The sequence below is a fragment of the Grampus griseus genome (assembly GCF_964374135.1).
Source record: "Grampus griseus genome assembly, chromosome: 11".
Lineage (NCBI taxonomy): Eukaryota > Metazoa > Chordata > Mammalia > Artiodactyla > Delphinidae > Grampus > Grampus griseus.
This window is the reverse complement of record NC_139005.1, coordinates 40,043,391-40,068,859: the sequence shown is the minus strand read 5'-3', so window position 1 is coordinate 40,068,859 and position 25,469 is coordinate 40,043,391. Positions and strand designations below refer to the sequence as shown.

The following is a 25,469-nucleotide window of genomic DNA, read 5'->3' as shown; positions in this document are numbered from 1 at the left end:
CCTGGGTCAAATCCTGGTACTATCAGTTCTAACTGCAACACCTTGGGCAAGTTACTAACTTTGCTGTGCCCCAATGTCCTCATCTATATAAAAGGGATATTAGTTACTGTTCTTCCCTCACAGGGTTGGTGTGCGAATTAAATAAATACATGTAAAGGTCTTAGCAAGGTGTCTAGCGCCTGGTAAGCACTCTTAAGCACCGGCTCTTAAGGCATAGTCCTTGCCTCTCAAGAGCTCATACCCTACGGTTGCCCCCGTCCACCTGACCCATGTGGCAGGCAGGGCCATCTGGGTCTTCTGGCACCTCGAGTGACCCATAGTTCCTGGCATCACAGGATGAACCGGGTGAAGTTCCAGCGTCACAGATTCGCGTGTGACCCTGGACAAGTAATTCCTACTCTCTGGATCTCACATGCATTTGTAAAGGAAGGACGGTGGACCAAAAGTGACTTCCAAATCCCAACAAACTCCTTGTTCTGGGTAGCCCAAGTTGAAACTATGTCAGCTTGAGCAAGTCACTCAACCTCTCTGAGCTTGTTTCACCAGAAAAACGGGATAATATTACTAACCACCTCCCAGGTTATGGCGAGGGCTCCTCACGCCAACGGAAACCCCAAACTTCTGCGCTGGCTCAGCGGAGGCCGCTTTTATAGTCACTCGCCTTTGCCATGCAGCGCAGGCGCGCTGGAGCCCGGACCGCGCTCGCCGAGCCTGCAGGTTCCCGACTTCCGGTTCCGAGGCGACCCCGAGGCCGGACTGAGACTAATGGCGGCGTCCATGAAGCAAGCCACCGGGGGCGTTGAAGAGACCGCGGCGGAAGAGGGACCGCGAGTTCTGGAACCCGGGGCCGCCCCATTCGGAAATTTCCCTCATTATTCCCGCTTCCACCCTCCAGAGCAACGGCTCCGCCTCCTGCCTCCAGAGCTGCTTCGCCGGCTCTTCCCTCAGAGTCCAGAGACAAGGCCGATCCTGGGGCTCGACGTGGGGTGTAACTCCGGGGTGAGTGACGGGGGAGGGATCGGACGTCGGTCGAGCCGAGAGGTTGGCAGCCTCCACATCCCCTGGGGTTCCGGCCAGGGCGTGGCGCCAGACCCCTCACAACTTTCCCAAAATGCGTTTAAAGGCGTAGTGTTCGACCCCGTGCTGCTGCTACCTCACCTCTAGGGTCCCAGCACCATCTCTTTTAGGAATCTTGGGGAGGAATCGTTTTCAACTACGTTCCGAATTCCTGCGTCCCCGCCTCCGCGCTTGCGGCCTCCTGGCAGAACGCCGGGTGGGAAGGGCCACTGTGCCTGGGCTTCCAGCGCTTGCCTCCTGTCCAGCGTGGCTGGCGACCTGGCTGGGGGAGAGGGGACTTCCCGAGACCCAAGTTTGGGAGCGTGGGGTTGGGATTGGTTTACTGGGAGCCAAGGGTGACAGAATCATGCCTGGAATTAAGATTAGTGTGAAACGGTGCAGAATGGACCCTGGAGCCAAGTGGATATTTATTTTAAAAGCAATCAGTTGGCTGAGTACAGGGAAGAAGATCGAGAAAGAAAAATAAAGTATTCTGTGGGAGGAAGGCATTGCCACATTTTCTTACCACAAAGTATTTTTAGGCGTAAGAATGATTATAGTCAAACCACAAGCAAAATAGCGAAATGTCTCTCTGACACCTATTTGTAGCCACTAGGATATCCTAGAGGAGCAGGCATTCTGACCCCATGATTACAAATGCTTCAAAAAGTTAGTACCCTCACTCCATTCCAGACCCGGAGTGGGAGGGGATGAGGAGATTTTATCGTGCTTCTGGTCTTAGGCAGAAGAGAATTTGGTAGAGGGTTGAGGGCTGTAGGCACAGGGCTGGTAAATGGGAGGGAGACATTTGGACACAGGCTAAAAAGCTGGAATGAGCAGATGGGTGGGTGTCTGGCTGTCCCTTGCAAACATTTCTCTACTGTGTTGATATAGCAGATCAAAGGAGTAAAGAGGCTTGGTTTAAGACTTGGGATTTCATGAAAGGCATTAGGAAACGACAGGAGATTTTAAAGTTGAAAGTAGTATACGTGTACCTTAGGGGCCAGGACATAGTTGCAGTTAACTAGGGCAGTGGTTCCCAAACCTGGCTGTACCTTTAGGGAATTTTTTATTTTGCACTTAAGAAAAGATGCTTGCACTTGATAAGACAAAAAAAAAAAAAAAATTCAAAATACAAAGGGGCATATAGTAAAAAGCAAGTCTCTACTCCTGACCCTAAATCCTCTTCTCCTACACAATGGGAACTGCTGTTTATAATTTCTTGAGTATACACCTTACAAATAATAGCACACTCTTTTGCACCTTGCTTTTCATTTAATAATTTGGAGATCACTCATGTCACTACAGTCTTTTTTAGCAGCTTCATAATATAGATGTGTGATAATTTGGGGGGGTGCTTTGTTTTTAGAATTTTAGAAACTCCTAGGCTGTACTCTAGACCTACTGAATCAGGATCTTGGGGATTGAGCCCTTGAGTCTGTGTTTTCTTTTTTAAGCTTCCAGGGGTCTCTAGGATTGGGGAATTGAGGATGGAGAGGATTAAGAGATGTGGTAGAGGAGGGACTGATGTGATGAAATGACTGGTCAAACATGGAGCACACCCAAGATCAGATAGGAGGAGGAAGACAGCAGAGAAATAAATAGAAAGACGGGGAGAAATTTTTAAGCAGCATAATCTTCCTACTCAAAATGTGGTCCTTGAGCTACAGCATCAGCATGACTTGGAAGTTTATTAGAAATACAGATCTCCGCCCCCAACCCAGATCTACTAAATCAACATCTTTATTTTAATAAAATCCCTAGGTGATGTGTATGCCAATTGAAGTATGAGAAGCCTGGTATGGAGGAAAGAACTTAATGTTGCCTAAATCCTGCCGTGTAGTAACCATGTGACATTGGACAAGTCACTAGACTCTGAACCATAATTTTTAAAATACAGGTTTTTTGTGAACTATGCCACACATAGAGAAAAGTGCACAAAACATAAATTCACACTTTATGAATTATTATAAAGCAGACATCTTTATGACTACTGTCTATATCAAGAATAAAACATTGTCAGCACCCCAAGAAGTCTCCCATATGCCTTTCCCTGCTCATAAACGCCCCTCTCCACCCAGAGAGCCCAACTTTTACTATTATTGTTTCTTTCTTTTCTTTATAGCTTGCTATTTTTGTATCCGTAAACAGTGTAGTTTAATTTTGTCCATTTTCTAACTTCATATAAATGGATGCTTGCCATGTATTTTCTTTTGTGTCTTGCTGTTTTACTCGGCATTATGTATTTGTGTGAGTCATCCATGTTGCTGCACTGAGCTGAATTCCTTCCTTTTTAATTGCTATCTGGTATTCCGTCTTAATCCATGCTACTATTATTGGACATCTGGATTGTTTCCAGCCACACTTTCTTCACCTGCACAAAGGGCATAAATATTTTCCTCACAGGATTGTTGCGCAGAGCAAATGAGGTAGTGAATAGAAAAATGCCTTAAAAAAACAGAACATGAATTTGAGTTAGTTATAATGGTTATAGAAGTCAAAGTTAGAGAAAGGAAACAGTGACTTGTTTAATAGTCAAAAATGTGCTAAGATGGTGAAAATCACAAATCATTGGATTTGGCTAGAAGGAGGTCAGCAGGTAATGGATGCAAAAGCAGAATAAGTCTCAGAAGGGGGTAGTGAAACATAACACATGTAGCAAAATTGAAGCTGTAGAGTGAAGGCTGAATGAAGACTTTGGAATGCAGACTTTCCCAGCCACAGGTCTGAGAAGTAGATTTTTATAAGGTGGTGCTTGCTCTGTTCCTCACCTTCCTGGCAAGGAGCACTGGTTATGCCCCTGAAATCTTTTCCTCCTCCCTGGGGTCTGAGATACTCAAAAAAAGAAAAAGATAGTGAGCTTACCAGCATATTACTTAAGCTGGAAAATACTGCTCTGGACTCCTTTGCTGCATCCATTTGGCTGTAACTTTCAACCACACAGCCCATCAGTGTCAGGAAAGTATGGAGATAATGCATTACAGCCTGAGACTCCTGGAGGGCACTGAGAGCCTGCTTTGTGGAAAACTTTTGGGGGGCAACCTGCTTAGGCTATAGTTTAACAACCTTACATCCTATAAAGCCAGGAATAAGTGGCAGTCTCAATGGGAAGATAAGAGATATAGGTTTCTCTTCCATTCCCTGGTTGAGAGCTGCAATGACAAAGCTCTTTTGGATTCCTCTAGGATCTGAGTGTGGCTCTATACAAACATTTCCTTTCCCTACATGATGGGGAGACCTGCTCAGATGCCTCAAGAGAGCTACATCTCCTCTGCTGCGACATAGATCCAGTCCTGGTGGAACGAGCTGAAAAAGAATGCCCTTTTCCTGATGGCTTGACCTTTATCACCCTGGACTTCATGAATCACAGGACCCGGAAAGTTCTCTTGAGCTCTTTCTTAAGCCAGTTTGGATGCTCAGTTTTTGATATTGGCTTCTGCATGTCAATAACCATGTGGATTCATCTGAACCATGGGGACCAAGGCCTTTGGGAGTTCCTGGCCCACCTTTCTTCCCTGTGCTGCTACCTCCTTGTGGAACCACAGCCCTGGAAGTGTTATCGGGCAGCTGCAAGGCGTCTCCGGAAGCTGGGCCTCCATGATTTTGACCACTTCCGCTCCCTAGCTATCCGAGGTGATATGGCTAATCAGATTGTGCAGATCTTGACCCAGGACCATGGCATGGAATTAGTATGCTGCTTTGGCAACACCAGTTGGGACCGAAGCCTTCTGCTCTTCAGAGCAAAACAAGCCACAGAGACTCATCCGATCCCTGAATCACTGATAGAAGAAGGGAAAGAAAGGAACAGAATAAGATTCTGGAGACAATGAGATGGGAGGGAGGATAGAGATATTGAAAGAGGTTTATACAAAGAATTAAGTTCATTCTCCTTAACTCCTGATAGTTAGGCAGCTTTAAAACTTGGCAGAAGCTTTTTAAATGTCCAGGACATGCAATTAAAAGAATCAGTATCTTCCTCATTTGGGGGGATGATCCCTGAGGAGAATATACCTGTGAGGCAATGATCTGTCCTATCTGGAATGACCTAGAGAAAGTGACCCTGGTTCTGGGATATGCAAGGGGCTGCTTTTGGTGGTTATTTAGGAAGACTTAGACCAGGTTAGCCTTAGAATGTCCCTTCCCTGGGCTCCTTAAATCTGATCTGCCTTCAGGCTTCTTCTAGACTTACTCATCCTGTCTATGAGACAAAACCTCACAATACAATCTGGAATGAAAGGTCATTGGCCTGGCTAAAGGAGAAGCTTTGGTAGGAAGAACATCTTTCCAGAGCAGGTCAAGTTTCCAACATGCCCAGGCTGAGCACAGCAGTTACAGATACAGTACTAACCAAGATGCATCGACTAGCATTTAAAAGATGTTTAAAAGATTAAATTATGAACTCAAAATCCAACCGGTACAAATGGGATGAATGAAGTGGGATTGTATAGAATATATACAATTATATTTTATATATAATAAAAGTGACTTGAGTATGGTTGAGAATGCCCTGTGAATCTGGAGTAGGAAAGAAATTTCTGCCTTTAACCACTCTACCCATGGAGGTTTCAACTCAAGAAAAGGAACCTCACCCAAGCTCAAAACAGAAAACATGCCAGCGAGTAAGTTAATTCAGGACTTTTTTTGTCAGTGTCCTCTGTCAAAGCACACCAGTATGGAGGTGGGGGGCATACACCAGTATGGGGGTGGGAATACGTGCAGAGAAGCCTACACAAAATGCAGCCTACAATTGGATGGCTACAGCGTCAGTGCTGTGGGATAGGTGTCACTGATGTGTGGCAGGTGTTGATTTTTAAAACACCCATGAGTCCACTTCAAGGGAAAGTGAAAGATAGAGAAGATTTGGCGGAGAGAAGATGGAAAAACAAAACATACCTAGCTAAGAAGGGAGATTGGATTGATGAGCTTCGCAATCTCTAAGATCCTGTTATTTTCTGAGTTGATGTTATAGAAGGAGGAACAGGGAACAAGAGAGTCTGAACCACCAATGAGAGGTTGGACTTTTTGAAGAAGTTAGTAAAAGTTCCTACTAAGGAATTTGAACTTTATGCAGAGAGAGCAGAAGCCAGAGCAGTTCCTAAATAATAGGAGGATGGAACCAAAACCTTCATTTAGGAAAACCAGTTTTTCTATTTTGTGCAGGATAATTGTATGGTTGGTGCCATTTCCAGTCTCAATTAGGCTCTAATACTACTTCTCAGTCTTTTTATATTGCTGCTCCTGATCACTTTTATCCTAGTGACTCTTCCAGACTTTTACCCTTCTGCAGGCAGGCTCTTGACTCTATTCCTGCTCCATTCTCCATTCATCTAAGCAGGTGACCTAACCACCAACTAGTGCCATTTTTGTTTACTGTGTCAGGAAGTCTTTTCTTGCCCTCAGTCTTGAACCCCTTCATCTTCCCTTGTTTTCACTTCTAAACTTACCCAGTGAGCTTTTACCCAAATAACCTCTGCCTAAGTTCCAGATCCCAACCTCTACTACCTGTCCCAAATTGTATTTTATTAAGGATCCCCTTGGTGTCTCCTTGGCCTCATTGAACGTTCCTGTCCACCTACCAACATGCTCAGTTCTCTCTCACCTTCAAAACCACCAACTTTTCCTGTGTCCTATCTCCCTCTCAGCCTTATGCAATCTCCATCTCTTCACCACCATACATGAGCAAAGCCCTTGAAAGAATACATGCCACCACCTCTGCTTCCTCATCTCCCATTCATCAGTGGCCACCTGAATGCCATATTTTGAGGCCTCTTTTCAGTCTTCCTCCTGGGCCATGAAACCATTCAACACTATTGACTCCTTCCTTATGGAATCACGCTCCCTTTAATTCTCTGCCATTCTCTGCCATTATTCTCTTCCAATCTTTTAGTTTCTCTCTACACCTTAAGCAATTGGTTCACATTTTAATTTGCATAAGCATTCCCTGGGGAGTCCTGGATTCATCTCTAGAAACTGTGATTCAGGTCAGAAATGGGGCTCAGGATTCTGGTTTGGTTTGATTTGGGGTTTTTTGCAGTTTTCATTGAGGAAAAATATATGTAACATAAAATGTACAATTTTAACTGTTTTTGTTTGTTTGTTTGTTTGTGGTACGCGGGCCTCTCACTGTTGTGGCCTCTCCCGTTGCGGAGCACAGGCTCTGGATGCGCAGGCTCAGCGGCCATGGCTCACGGGCCCAGCCGCTCCGCAGCATGTGGGATCTTCCCGGACTGGGGCACGAACCCGTGTCCCCTGCATCGGCAGGCGGCCTCTCAACCACTGCGCCCCCAGGGAAGCCCTTAACTGTTTTTAAATGTATATTCTGTGGCATTAAATACATTCACAATGAGGAATCTTTTTAACAGGCATGCCATATGATTATGATGCAAGTCGAAACAGACCACACTTTGATGCTTAGGGTTCCTTAGGGTCCATCCAGTCCTCTTCTACATTTTTTTCCTGGGGTGAGTTCCTCCACTCCCATACCTTTAACAACTACCTATATGCTAATAACCCCCAATAGTTATAAGCCCCACCTTCACAATTCCAGATTAATATTTTTCCTGTTTTGTAGTCATACTCCCCTAGATAGTTCTTTGGCACCTCAAATTCAACGTACCCCAAAAGCAAACTCATTACCCTCATTCCAAACCTAATCCTATCTCAATTGTTGGCATCCACCCATTGCTCAAGCTACAAACTTCAGTTAATTCTCCTCATTTTTACTTCCCACATTGAAATAGTCACAAAGTCCAGTGAATTCTACCAATAACATGTAAGTTCCACTTATTTCATCCATGTGGCTGATGCCTACCAAAGGTTTCTATGTTAAGTCCTCTACCCTCCAATCCATTGTCTTGCTGCTAGTGTTCCCTTTCTCAAATATTTAGCTATGCTAGTATTATGCTTAAAAACCTTCAGTGGTTTCCTAGTGCCTAGAGTCCTGTCCTTTATCCAGTGCCTAAACCAATATTGTTCAATAAGGTAGCCGCTTGCTATTTAAATTTAAATTAAGGAAAATGAAATAAAATTTAAAATTCAGCTCCTCAGTCCTACTAGCCACATTTCAGGTGTTCAGTAGCCCTATGTGACTAGTGACTACCTTATTGGACAGCACAGATATAGAAAATGTCCATTGTTGCAGAAGGTTGTATAGTACAGTGCTAGTCTTCATGCCTTTCCTCTACACATCAGCCACACTGAACTTCTTAGCACAAACTCCGGCTTCCCTTCTCTCTCCCCAACCTCTCCCACTTTGCAATGTGGTTCAACTGTGTGTCATAAAAATGGCTCAGATACTACATTTTCTCAAAAATCTTCCCCAACTCCTATAGCAGTTTGCATTTGTTACTATATTCTAGTGAGGATTTTGTGTAGAGGCCTCTATCACAGTGTTTACCTCATCATATTATAATTGTTTCTGTGCATCTTCCCCACCACCAGGAGACTGAGCTCCTCAAGCCCACCTTAGTTTTGTATACCTAAGCCTAGCTCAATGTCTGACACATGGCAGGCAGCTGAGAATTACTTGTTGAATGAGTATATGAGTGAACAAAAAAGAAATGCACCCGAATTCAAGTACTGAGAAGAAAAGGGAGATATATGATTGGGCAAAAGATTGCCCAGGATACTGGGCACAGTGGTTAAGAATCTGCCTGTCAATGCAGGGGACAAGGGTTCAAGCCCTGGTCCAGGAAGATCCCACATGCTGCGGAGCAACTAAGCCCTTGTGGCACAACTACTGAGCCTGTGCTCTAGAGCCCACGAGCCACAACTACTGAGCCCCCGCGCCACAACTACTGAAGCCCATGTGCCTAGAGCCCATGCTCCACAAGAGAAGCCACTGCATTGAGAAGCCCGCGCACCGCAACAAAGAGTAGCCCCCGCTCGACACAACTAGAGAAAGCCCGTGTGCAACAACGAAGACCCAATGCAGCCCCCCACCAGGGAAGCCCCAACATAACTTTTAAAATCCTTAACCCTATTGGGGTAGATACTATTATCATCCTCATTTTGCAGATGTTGGAACTGAAGCACACACAGCTTAAGTGACTCTCCCAAGGTCACGTACCTTGTAAGTGGCAGAGCTGGGCTTACCTAGGCAGTGTGGCTGCCGAGACTGGGCCTTGGCTACTATCCCTTGAAATGTCATGGAAATCAAGACCGAGAAGAGACTCCAGAGAGCCAGTGTAAAAGAGCATGGGCTTTGGAGTTACTGTGCTTCCTCAAATTATGTGTTCAGACCTGGGAATAAGAGACCCAGCCAGGCCACTCTTAGCTATCCCTGATGTTCTTAGAATTCCCCTCGCAGAAATCAGGCCTAATTCTAGGTTGAGTACCCAGTAGCACCCCTGCTGCTGCCTACCAGTTAAATAGGCACATACAGCAAACACAGACTCTTACGTCTCCATAAGTCCTAACTACCCTCTTACTGTACCCTTGACTTGCCAGCAACCCTGACCTTCCCCTGAATTCCCAATCTGCCCCTAGCTTTGACTTCTGGGTAGGACCTCAAAAAAGTGGGTTTCGGGCTTCCCTGGTGGCGCAGTGGTTGAGAGTCCGCCTGCCGGTGCAGGGGACATGCATTCATGCCCCGGTCCGGGAAGATCCCGCATGCCGCGGAGCGGCTGTGCCCGTGAGCCATGGCCGCTGAGCCTGCGCGTCCGGAGCCTGTGCTCCGCGACAGGAGAGGCCACAGCAGTGAGAGGCCCATGTACCGCAGAAAAAAAAAAAAAAGTGGGTTTCATCCTCAGGACGTAGGGATTTCAAGGCCAACTCTAGGATGTATTAAGATCCCAAGATCGGTTAGCTCCTCCTCAGCCTTCTGGGATTGAGTTTGGCCTGGGAACAGAGCAGTGAAAAGAACATCAGGTTTGGAACCAGGATCTGCCAGTAACTCATTGTATGACCACCCTATTCAATTCATGTAACATTTCTGAACCTCAGTTTACTCATCTGTACGACTGAAATAACAAGACCTTCCTTTTCCTATGCCCAAATGTGCTAAAGGATATGATGGTAATTTGCAGAATATGGATTGTTAAAGTGCTGTTACGTTCTAAGCATGCTACAGACCACAACCACGCCTGTTAGATCAAAGACTTATGAGAAAAACATCTCATCTCTGTAGAAAACATGCATCTTACTATTTCAAATAATTTGTTTTTTAAGATGAGGGAGTAATAAGTAGTTCAACTTCAGCCTACAGAGCATTTTAAAGGAAGCAGTGCTGGGAGGGAGAGAGTGATCATTGCTAATGGAAATGAGGTTTATGATGGTCGCAGAGTGATAACTGATTATAGACGTGAATTTACCTACTTCTCTGTAGATCTTAATTTAAGAACACTTTGAAAGCTTGTGACCCTGCTGGTGCTCTCTCCCTTCACCAAGGCAGTGCAAAGAAATATATATGGTTCTGGGGCAGGCTGAATACTGATCCTCCCAAGTGTCCACATCCTAATCCCTGGAACCTGTGAACGCTACCTTAGATAGCAAAACGGACTTTGGAGATGTGTACAGTTGTGTAGATTAAGGATCTTGATTAAGGATTAAAGATTTTGAGATCAAGAGATTAATCTGGATTATCACGGTTGGCCCTAAATGTAATCACAAGTGTCCTTATAAGAGGAGGGCAAAGGGAGATTTGACCACAGTAGATGTCATGACAGAAGCAAGAGGTTGGAGTAATGTAAGGAAGGGCTACAAGCCAAGAAATGCAGTTAGAAAAGGCAAGGAAATGGATTCTCTCCAGAAGCCTCCAGAAGGAATGCAGCCCTGCCAATACCTTGATTTTAGACTTCTGATCTGTAAGAGAATAAATTTGTGTTGTTTTAAACCACTAAGTTTGTGATGATTTGTTACAGCAGGAACAGGAAACTAACACAGGGACTCTGACTACAATGAGACTAGGCTACAAGCCAAGCAGCACCAGTCTCAAATAACTCCTGATGGCAGAAAACAGCCACAGTGACCAAAGGAATAGGCTGGGCTCCATCTACATGGGTAACTGAGGAATCTTCGATCAGTAAAAGCTTCGGGAGATCCTTCAGCATCTGAACCTGACCTCTTCCCTCCAACATTTCTGTTGGCTGAGCAGTTACCTGACGTGTTGGGAGGAACTGTTGTATTTGAAGTCTGTTGCTGTTAGTTTCAAAAAAGATGTGTAAATAGTGCTTATAACGATGAGGTCTCGGTACCAAGAAGGTAATGATTGTGTAATGGCCTAGGAGAGCCGTTGGAGATGGTAAGAATATCTTTGGCTTCAAGAAAAGATCATCTTTATCTATCCTCAAAACAGCCTAATTTGGGAACCAACACCAAACATGACAAGAGACTTACTGAGGGACAAGAATGAAGAATGGTCCTGGATATACTTTAAATATATAGATATGTAATCCAGTATATTAAAAAATTAGCATTTCAACATGCAGTCAATATAAAAATTATTAATGAGATATATTATTTTTTTAATACCATCTTCAAAAACTAGTGTGTATTTTATACTTACAGCTCATCTCACTCTGGACTGGCCACATTTCAGATGCTTATTAGCCACATGTGGCTAATGCTGCACATTTATGGCAAATCAAAAAGTAATTTATCAAGTTCCTTCCATATACCCAGCATGCTTTTAGCTGCTGTGGAGGGTAAAGAAAAATCAGTTAAACAAACCGGGACTTCTAAAGGTTAGACTTGATTCTTTTAGCAACTATGTTAAAGTTGAGGAGAAAAGGAGAGGCTCATACATGGTAGCATGTGATCATGTGAGCTTCAGAAAAGGAAAAATCTTTGTGGACTACAGTGGGCATGGAAGAATTTCTGGAGCGTATGGGATTTGAGCTGTCTCTGAAAGTCATATCTGCAGGTTCTGCATCCACAGATTTAACCAACCATGGATCAAAACTATTTGGGGAAAAAAATTCCAGAAAGTTCCAAAAAGCAAAACTTGAATTTGCTGTGCACCTCCAGCATAGCATTTACATCGTACTTACAACTATTTATGTAGCATTTACATTATATTAGTTATTATATGTAATCTAGAGATGATTTAAAGTATAAGGGAGGATGTGCATAGGTTATATGCAAATAGTACATTTTATATGAGGAACTTGAGCATCCATGGATTTTGGTATCAATTGGGGTCTTGGAACCAATTGCCTATGGCTTCCAAGGGACAGCTGTATAGCTTTTGCAATGATAACGAGAGGGACAGGAGTATGCCCTATGAGCCACGTAGAGAGGAACCTCTCTGCAAAGGTACACAGGAATGTGTGTTTTGTACACTGAAAACAGAAAGGACTGGCTGGTCTAGAATGGAGATGTCATTCTGAGCAGCAGTGAAAAATAACAGTGGTCTTTGCCATTTAAATAGATTCTGGATGGAATATTTATTATTTTAAAATATCTTAAAATTAATTTTTATTAGGGTATGGTTGCTTTACAGTGTTGTGTTAGTTTCTGCTATACAGCTATACATATACATATATCCCCTCTTTTTTGGATTTCCTCCCCATTTAGGTCACCACAGAGCATTGAGTAGAGTTCCCTGTGCTATACAGTTAGGTTCTCATTTATTATCTACTTTTTAATTTATTTTTTAAAGAGAAACCCTTCCCGTTAAGGCATTTGTGCTTTTTTTTTTTTTTTTAATATTTATTTATTTAGGCTGCGCCAGGTCTTAGTTGCGGCATGCAAACTCTTAGTTGCGGCATGCAGGATCTAGTTCCCCGACCAGGGATTGAACCCCAGGCCCCCTGCATTGGGAGCGCAGAGTCTTACCCACTGGACCACCAGGGAAGTCCAGTTATCTATTTTATATATAGTAGTGTATATATGTCAATCCCAATTTCCCAATTCATCCCACCCCCTTCCCCCCACCAGTAAGCCATATGTCCATTCTCTACATCTGTGTCTTGATTTCTGCTTTGCAAATAAGTTCATCTGTATCATTTTTCTAGATTCCACATATAAGTGATATTATACGGTATTTGTTTTTCTCTTTCTGACGTACTTCACTCTGTATGACAGTCCCTAGGTCCATCCATGTTTCTGCTGGATGTAATATTTAAAGTAAAAAGAAAACCATAAGCATACTAGAGAAGAAACTCCAATTTAAAAATTGGAGTATGTCCTAAACACACAAAAAAACAAAAGCCATAAAAAAAAAGATCAATAAATTTGACTACCTAAGGCAAAGGAAAAAAAAAATTCCAATAAACTCACATGACAAACTCCCAACTAGGAACACTATTGGCAATACATGTGACAAAGGGCAATTTTCATTATAATACAACCAACTCTTATATATCTATTAGAAAAAGACATTCACAGGGCTTCCCTGGTGGCACAGTGATTGAGAGTCCACCTGCCCATGCAGGGGACACGGGTTTGTGCCCCGGTCCGGGAAGATCCCACATGCCGCGGAGTCTGGAGCCTGTGCTCCGCAGCGGGAGGGGCCACAGCAGTGAGAGGCCCACGTACGGCAAAAAAAAAAAAAAAAAAAAAAAAAAAAAGACGTTCACAGAAAATGATAATGGCAGATAACACCGGAAAATTTGTTTAATCTCTCTTCTTTTTTTTTTTTTTTTTTTGGCCGCGTTGGGTCTTCCTTGCGGTGCGCGGGCTTCTCATTGCGGTGGCTTTCTCTTATTGCAGAGCACGGACTCTAGGCACATAGGCTTCAGTAATTGTGGCTCTTGGGCTCAGTAGTTTTGGCTCGCGGGCTCCAGAGCTCAGGCTCAGTAGTTGTGGCACACGGGCTTAGTTGCTTCACAGCACGTGGGATCTTCCCAGACGACGGCTCGAACCCGTGTCCCCTGCATTGGCAGGTGGATTCATAACCACTGTGCCAAGAGGGAAGTCCCATACTCCCTGGCTTTAGTTACCACCTATGATCTGATGTTCTGATGACTCACAAATGTCTTAGTCCAGATATCTCTTCTGAGCTTCAGAATTATTTATCCAACATCATCATATATTAGTACTTCCCAACATTTCCCACATCATGGCACGCATAGAAGATGATGGTGTTTTTGTGGCAGTCCACCTTACTGAGATTGCTGTCTGTTGGAGCGAGCTTGTGCTGCTCTGAGGGTTGAGAAGATCAACATGCAGCACATCTGTAACCTCTTCCTGAGGCACAACAGTTGGGAAGCTCTGACCTCTTGGATAGACATTTCCACTTGGACGTCTCCCAGGCATTTCATTGTCAACATGTTTGGAAGAGAGTATATCATCTCCCAAACCTGCTCTTCTTCAGGTGTTTGATATTTCAGTGATTGGCCCAGAGGTCTTGGCTTCTCTGCTTCTCTCTACTTCCAATCCCAAGACCTCCTGACTTTAATACTATTTATTTCTTGAAGTCATCTCCTCTCCATCATCACTATCATTTTCCTAGTCCAGAGCACATCGTTTCTCATTTTTCCCAATTACTACAAAAACTTTCTGTCTGGTCTCCCTGACTCAAATCTTGCTCTCTCTTATCTGTTCTCCACACTGCAACCACAGCGATCTTTTTAAAATGCAGTTCTAATCATGACACCCCCTTGCTTAATACCATTCAAAGGCTCTGCATTGCTTTTAGGATAAAGTATGATCATCCCACTACTTATCTTTTCAATCTCATTGCTTATCATACCCCACATGAATTCTTTATTAGGTAGCTAATACTATATGCACAGTGCCTGGGATACAGTAAAGACTCAATAAGAATTTTCGAATAATGAAAATGAGGAGAAAGGGGTTCAAGGACCTAAGCAGATCCATTATATCTGTACCAAGTATGAGGTTTCAAAGCACATACTGGCAATGCTGTCAGAACCCAAGGAACATGTTGTCCTATGTAGAAGTAAGCAGCACTAGCAAAGATCTATTCCTATTCAGCAAATGGACCAAATAATAGCCTCTTCCCAGCTCCTTTCTTCCTCTTAGTGAGCAGCAAAGACATCAAGAATGCACTCAGAGGATTTCCCTGGTGGTTCAGTGGTTAAGACTCCCTAGTTGGGGAACTCAGATCCCACATGCTGCGTGGTGCGGCCAAAAAAAAAGAGAGAATGCCCTCAGAGTCAATCCAACCTGGAGAATAGTCAGATTATTAAAATCTTTTGAGAGGTCAATTACCAACCTGACCATCTCCTGATGTCAGGAATTCTAAACTGGGGTCAGTTCATCAACCAATGTAACACAGTAGCCAAATGGCTACAATGCCAAACTGAGGAATGAAGATGCTCCAACACTGAATGAAGGAACACATAGTATTGAAGCAGAGGATCCCATTCAAAGTACTGATGTGAGCAGTGAGGGCATGGTTCTCTGAGATGCCATCTACCAGTCATTCATCAGCACTATCTGCACTGTTAGACCATGCCACCAAACTGGTTTGTTACCAACAGCTTGCAGCAACCAGAGACCTAAAAGGCCTGGCTTGTTTTGTAACATAGATAACTCAAGTAAAGAACAATTTATGATTGGTGGTATACAACAAGGTGGAAAACCAACATTGGAACTTCAGTGTAATTTTTAATAAGTGAATATTACCACTAAGTTTGGTAATTAAAGTGTGTTGGGCCTCATCAAAGACAGAAAGCATGGAGCAATGGTAGCTATACTTCTTTCACCTCCTGTCAGTGAAGATAAAGGTCTGTGAAGCATAGAGAATCTGCCCAAATCTGAATGTCTAAACTTTCAAGTGTGCAAGAGCCTTTAAATTAAGGAGAATAGGTACTTGTCTGACAAGTGCAGATGTTCCAGCTGTGTTTATTAAACAGGGGCGAACATCTGAATGTAAAGTAAAAAATAATCTACATGGTTTGTTTGCTTCCCAAAATTTATTTATTTGGAAACATCCAAAAATAGTTAGAAATGCCTGGCAGACTCTTAAGGTTTTTCTACCCCATGGTTTTGGAATGCAACAGATTAGTGGACTTTTACTGGACTTTTAAGCCCTTGGAGGAAACGATCGTGTCTAATCTTTGTTGTAAGCCCAGGACTGGGACACGGATTCCTATTCAATAAATGTTAGATGATTGAATGAATAGAATTAATCAGTGCTGCAGGATTACAAAGATGCCACTAGCTATAATCAAAAAATAAGGTGAGCTTTTTCAAAATGAAAACACATTCACAAAAAGCTTTGCACAAGAATATTTAGAGCAGCCTTATTCATGATAGCCCCAAACTGGAAACACCCAAATATCCATCAATTGGAGAATGGATAAACAAATTACAATATATTCATACAATGGACTATTACTCAGCAATATAAAAAATAGACTACACATGGCTGAATCTCAAAAACGTTACTAAGCTAAAGAATATAGACACAAAAGAGTACATACTGTATGATTCCACTTATGTGAAATTCAAGAACAGACAAAACCATGGTGATAAAATTCAGGAAGTTGCAGAGGGTGGGTGTTGGTAGGTGCAGGGTAATTGACTATACAGGGGAATGAAGGAATTCTTTGGGGTGATGGTTCAGTATCTTGTTTGGGGGGTTACATAAGTGTATATATTATTGTTGAAATTCACCAAACAAAACACCCAAGATCTGTGCATTTTCTTGTATGTTAAGGATAAACCAGGCTTCCCTGGTGGCGCAGTGGTTGGGAGTCCACCTGCCGATGCAGGGGACACGGGTTCATGCCCTGGTCCGGGAAGATTCCACATGCCGGCTGGGCCCGTGAGCCATGGCCGCTGAGCCTGTGCATCTGGAGCCTGTGCTCCGCGACGGGAGAGGCCACAACAGTGAGAGACCCGCGTACTGCAAAAAAAAAAAAAAAAAAAAAGATAAATCAATTTTAAAAATTGTTTTAAAGCAAAGGTGAGAGAGCTGGTGGGAGTAACCTCCACGACATCTTCTAGGCTCCAATAATCACTATCCTCAGGCAGTCTTCATCAAGCTACCTCTATACTCAAGAATCCAAAATCCATATCCTTATTCTGATCTCCTCCATACAAAACTTCCTCCGTTAACTTCTCCCACTTCCCACCCTACCAACGTTATCTGCTCACTGTCCCATGCAGATAATTTGCTCTTTCCTACGTGAATCTCCTTGTGTCCTTACTTCACCTGGATCCTATTCAAGTTCTCTCTGCCCTTCAAATCCCATTTTAAATTAAGGAGCCTCCTTCAGAGAGGCACTCTTGGTCAATTCTAGCCAATTTGAGCACTCTATGTTCCCTGAGCTTTTATGTTCATTTATTGGATAATATGGTGCTTTAATACATCCTGAGTATACCCGCAATAGAAGCAATTTTAATAAAATGGGCAGAGCCTGTGGCTAGGGATCCCTTTGTATTTCTCTGCAGAACCCCCTTGAGAACCTGCACTAAGGGGCCAGACTGTGAAGATTATATGGTATCCAGACAAGGGCAGATAATTGTTTAACCAAGGACCAATGAGAATGATATCGAAGGGAGCTCTGAGGCCCTGCTGGGGCCTAGGTGGGCTGTTTGCTTTTCCTCCTTCAAGCACGCAGTTAGTTCAGCAGGGAAGGAACTCGCCCCCACTGAGACAGCAAGTGGCTGAGAGCAAGATTGTATCCTTTTTCTGGTCAGCCTTCCCTCCTCCTTAACCAGTGAGGAAAAGGCCAACACTGCTCTGAGAGGTGCAGAGCCTGTTCCCAGCGCCCAGGTTTCCATATTGCTGGAAGGACCCGATCTGGGAGGAAGAAAAGGGAGATGGGAGCATTTAAGGCCAAGCAGGCACTCAAGCCTCTTCCCTTAGATTTACACCCAACACGTATGCAGGAAGGCAAATTACAAACACCGACGCTCACAATCACATACACACGTGCACGCCCAGCCCTACAGAAGCAGACGCGCATGCCCACGGGTCCGCGTGCACCTACTTAGTTTTCTCTGCTATAGATGCCCCCCATTCCACCCCCGCTCGGCCCAGCCCGGCTTCTCCTACCCCGGCACTGGGGAGGTTTACCGGGCCCGACCCGGCCAGGTCTGGGAAGTCTGTTTCGCTATAGGGGGGAGGGGAGGTCCTTTCCTCCAAGGCGGAAGCGGAGCGCTCGGGCCGGGCGGACCTAGCTCTCGTCCTGGGAACATCTGGAGGGGGCTGGGAGGGGCGCGTATCCAGGGTGAACGTGGATTGGCTGCGCGGGAGGGGAGGCGGGGTCTGAGCGAGGGGCGGGGCTCACTGGCCCCTTTAAAGCCTTGACATCAAGAAGCGGCCCCAACACCCCCCTTTTTCTCTGCCCCCCTCCCCCGAGCCGCGGCCATGGACTTGGCGGATCCGGCCTGCCCTAGCCCAGCTCAACACCTGATTTCGGTGAGTTCTGGGGCCACTTGCGATTTAAAGGGCGGCGAGTGGGGGGGTCTTTAAGCCCGGCTGGGGGTGAGAGATATGGAGGGTAAGGCTCTCGTGGCAGCCTTGGGTCGGAGAGGGCGGCGCGGCTTCCTGCTGGACCTCGCTGGCCTCCCCTCCCTCTAGCCCGCCTCACTCAAGCCGAAGGGTCCGGCCGCGACTCTGTCCACCCCCACCCCACCCCACCCCCTCCCGCCCCTCGCGCCATCCTCGCGCACACTCCGTGGCCCCGGAAGGGAAACTTTCCGGAGAGGGCGATGTTCCGGGGGCCGGTCTACCGCCCCCTTTGAAAGCACTGACCTTGCCCCAGCTGCGCACCCCACCCCACCCGCATCCCATCGTACGGGAGCCGCTTAGCGGTGCTGGGTTGTTGCGCGGGGGAGGCTCTCCCCAAAGCGCAGGCGCGGAGACGAGCCTCTGGCTTCTCTTCGCACTCCTTGCTGTCTCCGTGGCCTGGGGCGGTGGGGTGGGGGGAGGCGGAGAGATAGGGGTCTCCCGGAACGACCCTTCAGTGGCTCTGAGGGACTGCGGGAAGGAGAAGGGTAGCTGGGTGGGCTGAACACTAAAGAGAGGCTGAGGAAGGGAGAAGGGCTGGGCAGGGAGTGAAGCCAGGACAGCTCTTGCAGGAAAGGCTCTCTGGGTCCTGGCTGCGGTGCCAGAAGAATGCAGAGAATTTATCTGTGCTCGACACTCCACTGGCCTAGGCCGACTAGGAAAGCGGCTGTCTGAACCCCAGCCCCCGTGGTCTCTCCAGCCCTGGCACTGCCCCAAGGGCACGGAGGACCCTTACCTCCCACAGGCCTGGTTTTCCAGGTGTCTCAGCGCTATCCACCAGCCTGTCCAGCTGCTACTTCTTAAATGCCTGCCTTCCTGAGTAGCCAGGGATCTTAGGCTGCCCGGTTGTCTGGCTGTAAAGGCAGTGCTTCTATGCCCTCCCTACCACTGCTCTCCCTCCCCCACAGGTCCTCCTGCTTAAGCACAGTTGTCTGCCAGAGATAGTGGTGGAAACAAATGCCTGGGACAGGTGTGGTCCTGGAGGACAGTAGCTAATGGTCAGTGTCTAATGGTTCTGTGGGTGGTACTTTGGGGAAAATGAACCTAGCCCAGTTGCCTTGTTGCAGACCCTCTCTTGCAAGATATGCCAGCTGACTCAGAGACTCCTTGTCTTTCAAGAAAGGAGACACAAAATTCACTTCTCATATTTATTGGGTTCCTGTCTTTCTAAGAACAACGTGGGGTTAGTGGGTTTCTTACCTCAGAGAAACACTTGCATCCCTGTCTAGGAAGATAATCTCCACTTCATTCAACTTTGTCTTCAGTTTATGGTCTGTGCATGAGGTGGTGTGAGCCCTCCAGCATCTCTCTCCAGCTCAGGCCTTTGGAAGAGAGTGAGAACCTGGAGAGGCAGATGGCCTGGGCTGCAGGGAAAAAGGCCCTTCTACAATAGGCAAGCAGAAACCAGTGTGTATGAGGACCAAGCTGTTATCACTGTGGACTGGGAGTCAGAAGCTCTGGTCCCTGCTCTTCATAGGTTGCTGTGTGACCTTAGCCAAGGTAGTTTGCCTCTCTGGTGCTCTTTTCCACCATGTGTAAAATTCAGCAGTTGAATTAGAAAGCTCTACTATTCCTTTCCACTTTTTGACATTGTGTGGTTCCACTGATGAGTGAAATTGGAGGGGAGTAAGGTCCTCCAGCAGGGTGGCTAAGTTTGAAGAGGTAAGTTGCTTAGGAGTAGAACCTTGGGTGGAGGGACACAGACTCCCTTATCCTGCCTAAGAAAGCCACTGTGCTGCTCGCCCCTGGTGCCTTGGAGTATGAACTCCTGCTGGCTGGGGTTTGGCCCACCCATCAAGGCCTCTGGTGAGACATCCTGGCAGGCCAGTCTTTGAGCTGTGCCTTTGGGGAGGGGTTGAGAGAGGAGGAGGCAGCCAAGGGCCAGCAGGGGAAGCAGATTCCCAGGAGACAGTTTGCATCTCAGCTGTTGGGACTTGTTTTAGGATCTGGGCCAGGGAGTACAGCACACTCATCTACCCTGTTATGGGAAGAGGACAAGGAGAGCCCCGCTGCTGTTGCCCATCCCACCCGTTGGCCCTATTCACCTCACCTCTGTACTCACACCCCCAGCTCCCAGGCAAGGGGTGTAAGGAATCTTCCCTACTGCCCTCGCCCAGCCAGCCTCCCAGACCCTGCCACGCCAGCCAGGCAGCAGCAGGGAGAGACTGCTGCAATCCCACCTTTCCCAGACTCCTTCTTCCATCCTGGGGGGTAGAGCTTTCTCAGGAGTCAGACTCTCCAGGCTGGGACTTGCTCTCTAGCCCAAGAACCAAAGACCTTCACGTTCTTCTTGTTTGTTTTCATCCTTGGTCTCCCAGGTGCTGAGGGAGATGTTAAGGGAGAGGTGGTGGTTAAAAAGGCCGTGGGATCGGTTGAATGTGGAGCACATTCTCCTGCATTGCTTTTCCCTCTGCTAGCTCCCCAGGAGCCCTCTTCCCTGGGCCCTGCTGCCCATGAGAGTGAAGCTACAGCAGGAGGTATTTAGGTTAGACCCCAAGGAAACCTTCCTCACTGCTAGAAACCCCTGGGATGGAGAATGGAAGCTCCCAGGAAGGTCAGTTTCCCAGAAAGTGGTTAACAGTGGAGTCCCTGTCAGAGTGAAGGATGTGGCTGTTGCTAGGCAGAGGCTGCCGTTTCCTCTTGGGGTGTGGCTCTGAGGCCAGCCAGCCAGAGGCCCCGTTAGAAGCAGGAGGAGAAAGGACTCTTGCCTGATAGCAAAAGAGGGGTCCCTGGCTCCATCAGCCTTGGGTCACCAGAAGCGCGTCTCTCAGAACAAATGCCGCTTCTGCCCCTGCTTCCCCGGCTCCTCCCCTAATTCACCACCACTACCACTGTCTGCTTTGACAATCCTCACCCAAACCTGGCAGACTCCTCTAGCCCCAGTCTGGCTGCACTAATGGACTGATTGGATTTTCTATACTTGGAGTTTGGGATTTCTGATTGAACATGCAAATTTATGTAAATCAATCTGGGATCTGCCACTATGTCAAAACAACATAGAGTCACAGGCTGGAAGGAATCCTAGAGACAGTCTAGTCCAATGCCCTCATGTTAAAAATGGGGAAACTGAAAAAAAAGGTGGGGAGTACACTGAAGTCTAGAGGGGGAAGTGATTTGTACAATGATGAGTGTCAGAGGCAGTGCTCCTGACTCTGGTCTAATGTTTTACGTTGTACCATTCTGCCTTAATTTCTTGTGCATGAGGGGACCTGGCCAGATTTAAGGCAGAGAGGGCAGTTCTTGAACCTGATATTGTGGAGAGCTAAGCCCTTGGGGTCAGAGTGTTATCTCAGGGTCCCCCATGGGCTCTGGTCAGCTCTCTTAACATGCTGAAGAAAAACAACTTCAAATCCCTTAGAATAACACCCTTAATATTTTTCCCCAGGCCCTACCCTGGAGGGTTGGAAGACAAGGTCTTTGGTTGCTCCCTGGCTTGGCACTTATGGTTCCCCAGAGCTGAGGTTGTGTCTGTTCCCAGCATCTCTCACAGTACCAAGCACGTAGTAGGCTGCAGGTGGATCTGCACAAGCAGTGCCTCCATCTTTACACTTCATCCACATTCAGGTGTGTGCTGCTTCCCTCCACGGCCACAGTGGGAAAAGATATTTGGTCTTCTGTGACCACCCTCCCCTCCTCTCCTGGAGGAGGCACAGACCAGCTGAGCCTCCTCTGCCGGTTTCTAAAGCAGTGACCGACTAGGCAGGCCTTGCTGTAGAAAAGATCTCATTATTTTGAGGTCAGTGCCAAAGGTGGGTGGGGGCTGCTGAGATGGGCTTGGGTCCCAAAGAAGCAGTCTCCCCACTTGACGTGATTTTGATCTGATCTACCCACCTGGCTGCCAGGTGCCTCTTGCTCCCACTTCATGGACTGCGCCTGTCACGTGGGGCTATTTGGAGAGCTGCGCCCTCCCTTAGCCTGTAGTGCCTGTGCACGTTGCAGAGGTGGCGGAGGTGCTCAAAGCAGCTGTTGGCCTGCTTTACAGTGCTTTGAGAGAGGAGTGTTTTGGCTCAAGATCGGAACCCTGGACTCCCTGCCAAGGCTTCCACCAGGCCCTGGCAGCCTGGGGAGGGGGCTTGGGGCACATATGTGGGGTCTTCCTCACCTTCACCCCAAACCCGGGTCTGGCTGACTCTGAAAGAAGCGCCCTTGTCTTCAGCACCTTCCCAAAGCACGACAGATATGGAGCTCTAGTTCCTCACTGCCCAGTGGCCCTCGGCACCTATATCCTTAGCTCCGTGTGAGCCACATCTTTCTCCCTGGGCCTCAGTTTCCCAGTCTGTGCTGATAGATTAATAAGACATCATCACTGGGGTGTGGCACCTGCTTGCTAATTAACGTTTTCCCTACTCTGGGAGTCACACAGATGAAAGAGGCCTGAGGAGGCCAGGTTGTTATTAAGGTGAATTATCATTGCTGCTCTTCCTGATTTCTAAAACTCCAGCAGCTGCTGAGAAGAGCCCAGTCAGGCACAGCTCCCTGAACCTTATGCTGGTCCTTAAGCTCTGGGAGTTCTCCAGGACTCGCTAAGCTTTAAAAAAAAAAAAGTATAGGTATTTTAAAAGGAGAGACGCCTCATTCTGCTGCTCGTGCTGTTGCCTGCAAGACTTGAGTGGTGAGTGCTGCTTGGGGTGTTGGTCTGCAGTTCTCACTATAATGCAGGGCTTGAAATTGTCCCTCCCTGAAGACCCTCTGGGTAGGAGAATGATGAGGTCTTTGCTGGAGGGGAATGTGAGAGGCCCTGGAATTCCTGGGGTGTGGCCGTGGGGTTCTCAGCAGCTGCTGTTCCAGGGGCTGATTTATTTCACTCCCAGCTGGCTTGATGTGAGGGCTGTAACTGGCCCTTTTGTGTGAGGATCTGTTGAGACATCCCCAGAACCTGCCCGCGGAAGCCCCAGGCACTTCAGGAGTCCTTTACCCTACCTTACCGCTACCTGTCCCAAACCTTCCCCTTGCTCAAGCTCCCACCTCTGCCTCTGCCCTTGGCCAGACCTTACCCCCTTCCCAGGAGTAAGAATGAACCCAGCTCTTATCCAGGCGGAAGTAGCCCTGACTAACTTTTTTTTTTTGAGATATATTTATTTTACTTTTTTGGCTGCATTGGGTCTTTGTTGCTGCATGTGGGCTTTCTCTAGTTGCAGCGACTGAGGGCCACTCTTCATTGTGGTGCACAGGCTTCTCATTGCGATGGTGGCTTCTCTTGTTGCGGAGCAGAGGCTGTAGGCGCGTGGGCTCAGTAGTTGTGGCTCGCAGGCTCTAGAGTGCAGGCTCAGTAGTTGTGGCGCACGGGCTTAGTTGCTCCGTGGCATGTGGGATCTTCCCAGACCAGGGATCGAACCTGTGTCCCCTGCATTGGCACGTGGGTTCTTAACCACTGTGCCACCAGGGAAGTCCCCTAACTTCTGAATAGTTTGTTGCTACAAATGCCCACCACAGCGGGGGCTGGGGGGGCCTCTCCCCTACGTCGGGGAGAGATTGCTGAGAAGAAAGAGAGTGAAGAAACTGGTGTTCCTTGGCCAGACCCCACACTCATCTGTCTAGACCTCCTCACCCCTCCCTTGTCCTGGGGCCTGGTCCTTACTTCCTAAGGTGGGAAGAAGAGAGTAGATGGCCCCATCTGGGGGGGCTTTAGAAGTCACCTGGTCAAGTGGTTATTCCTTCTATTTTTTTTTGTTTTATATTCTTTTATTTTTTCACTAGATTTTTTTTTACATAGTCCAAAGATCAAAATGATACAAAAAGGCATACATTGAGAAATCTTACTCCCCCCTCCACCCCTTCTCCCTCCATAGATAATCACTTATTAATTTCTTACATATCCCTAGTTTTTTAATACAAAAATAAACACAAGTATATATTCTTTCCCCCCCGCTTGCCCAAAAGATAGCAAATAGAATATACTGTCTTCATCTGTCACCAGTTGGCAGTATCTGTGTGTACAGAGATTTCTTCTGCCGCCATGTCAGGACTCTGGTTTCTGACCTTCACCACCCACCTCAGGGTCCCCCAGTCGACCCCAGGCCAGGAGCAGGGTTCATTTACCTTCATATACCAAACTTCATTCGGATGCCAAAACCAAGGAATTCTCAAGCTATGGCCAGCTCTTACTAAGTACTAGGTGTGGTGCCAGGCTCTGGGGATACAGTGGTGATCCCAGAAGTCCATGTTAATCAAATAATTAAACAGTTATAAAGTTACAGCTGTGATGGAGGCTGCAAAAAAAGGACAAGTACTGTGAGACCAGATAATCAGAGGCCCTCCCCACCTTGGCGTGTGAGGGATGTGCGTGTGTTAGGGGCAGGCACATGACACATCACAGAGCTGGGGCAGGAATCTGGGGCCAGGGCTGCAGAAATGGTACCACGTGACCTGGGAAGCTGGGTTTCTCAACTTGACTTCAGTGGTGTCTCTTCTCCCCACTACCCCAGTCTGTGGGATGTCCTGGACCCCTTGAGTTTTACTGTGTCCAAGACAAGAGGCCCCCTTCTCTGCCAGATGGTGCTGAAAATGCCTACTCCCCTGCCTCCATCCCATTGCCTTCTGTTTCCCCAGCTCTGGGCCTGTGGGCTCCTGAAGCTAGAGCCTTCCTTTCCACTGCAGGCTGAAGGGAAGTTGGGGGGTGTTTGCTTCTCACTTCCTCTGTAGACGGCACCTCACTTCCTGTCCCCGGGGCTAGAAGAAGGCTAAAGCTCTTGGTTTTGCTGTCCCTTCCTCTCTACCCGCTTTGCTTTCCTGGGAAGCCTGTGGGGCCCATAGGAGGAAGGCAGCATCAAATCCAAGGGCTTCTCCCTAAAGGCCCTGCTGGGCTCCTCACCCCCACATCCCCCACCCCACACAAGGGGATCTCTTTTCTCAGATGCAGTCCATTTCCAGACGTGATCTCATCCTTCTCTTCTATGCCCTCTGGGAAGAGAGGAGTCAGAGAGGGAGGTCACCCCATTTGACAGATGAGAAAACTGAGTCGGGGGTTTCTAGGCTTCACCTAGGGGCATGCAGTATGGCTGAGCCAGACTGGAATCAAGGAAGCCTGACTCCCATTTATGGGCAC

At 47.0% G+C, this 25,469-nt stretch overlaps 2 protein-coding genes across 3 annotated transcripts in view; both read left to right on the top strand.

The window, feature by feature from the left end:
• Positions 1-582: 582 nt before the first annotated feature.
• On the top strand, positions 583-6,022 carry BCDIN3D (BCDIN3 domain containing RNA methyltransferase; the record flags this gene model as incomplete). Its single annotated transcript, XM_082666927.1, has 2 exons — positions 583-999; positions 4,242-6,022. The coding sequence occupies 2 exons, from the start codon at positions 583-585 to the stop codon at positions 4,884-4,886; spliced, it is 1,062 nt and encodes a 353-aa protein (XP_082523053.1). The 3' UTR covers positions 4,887-6,022.
• A 12,220-nt stretch (positions 6,023-18,242) lies between these two features.
• The window catches only part of NCKAP5L (NCK associated protein 5 like), a 30,504-nt gene continuing 23,277 nt past the window's right edge, over positions 18,243-25,469 (top strand). Inside the window, exon 1 of one of the 2 annotated variants that reach the window (XM_082666341.1) lies at positions 18,243-18,334. The gene's annotated coding sequence lies outside the window, so the exon portion shown is untranslated. The remainder of the gene's footprint in view (positions 18,335-25,469) is intronic. The other variant, XM_082666343.1, reaches the window with a different exon arrangement.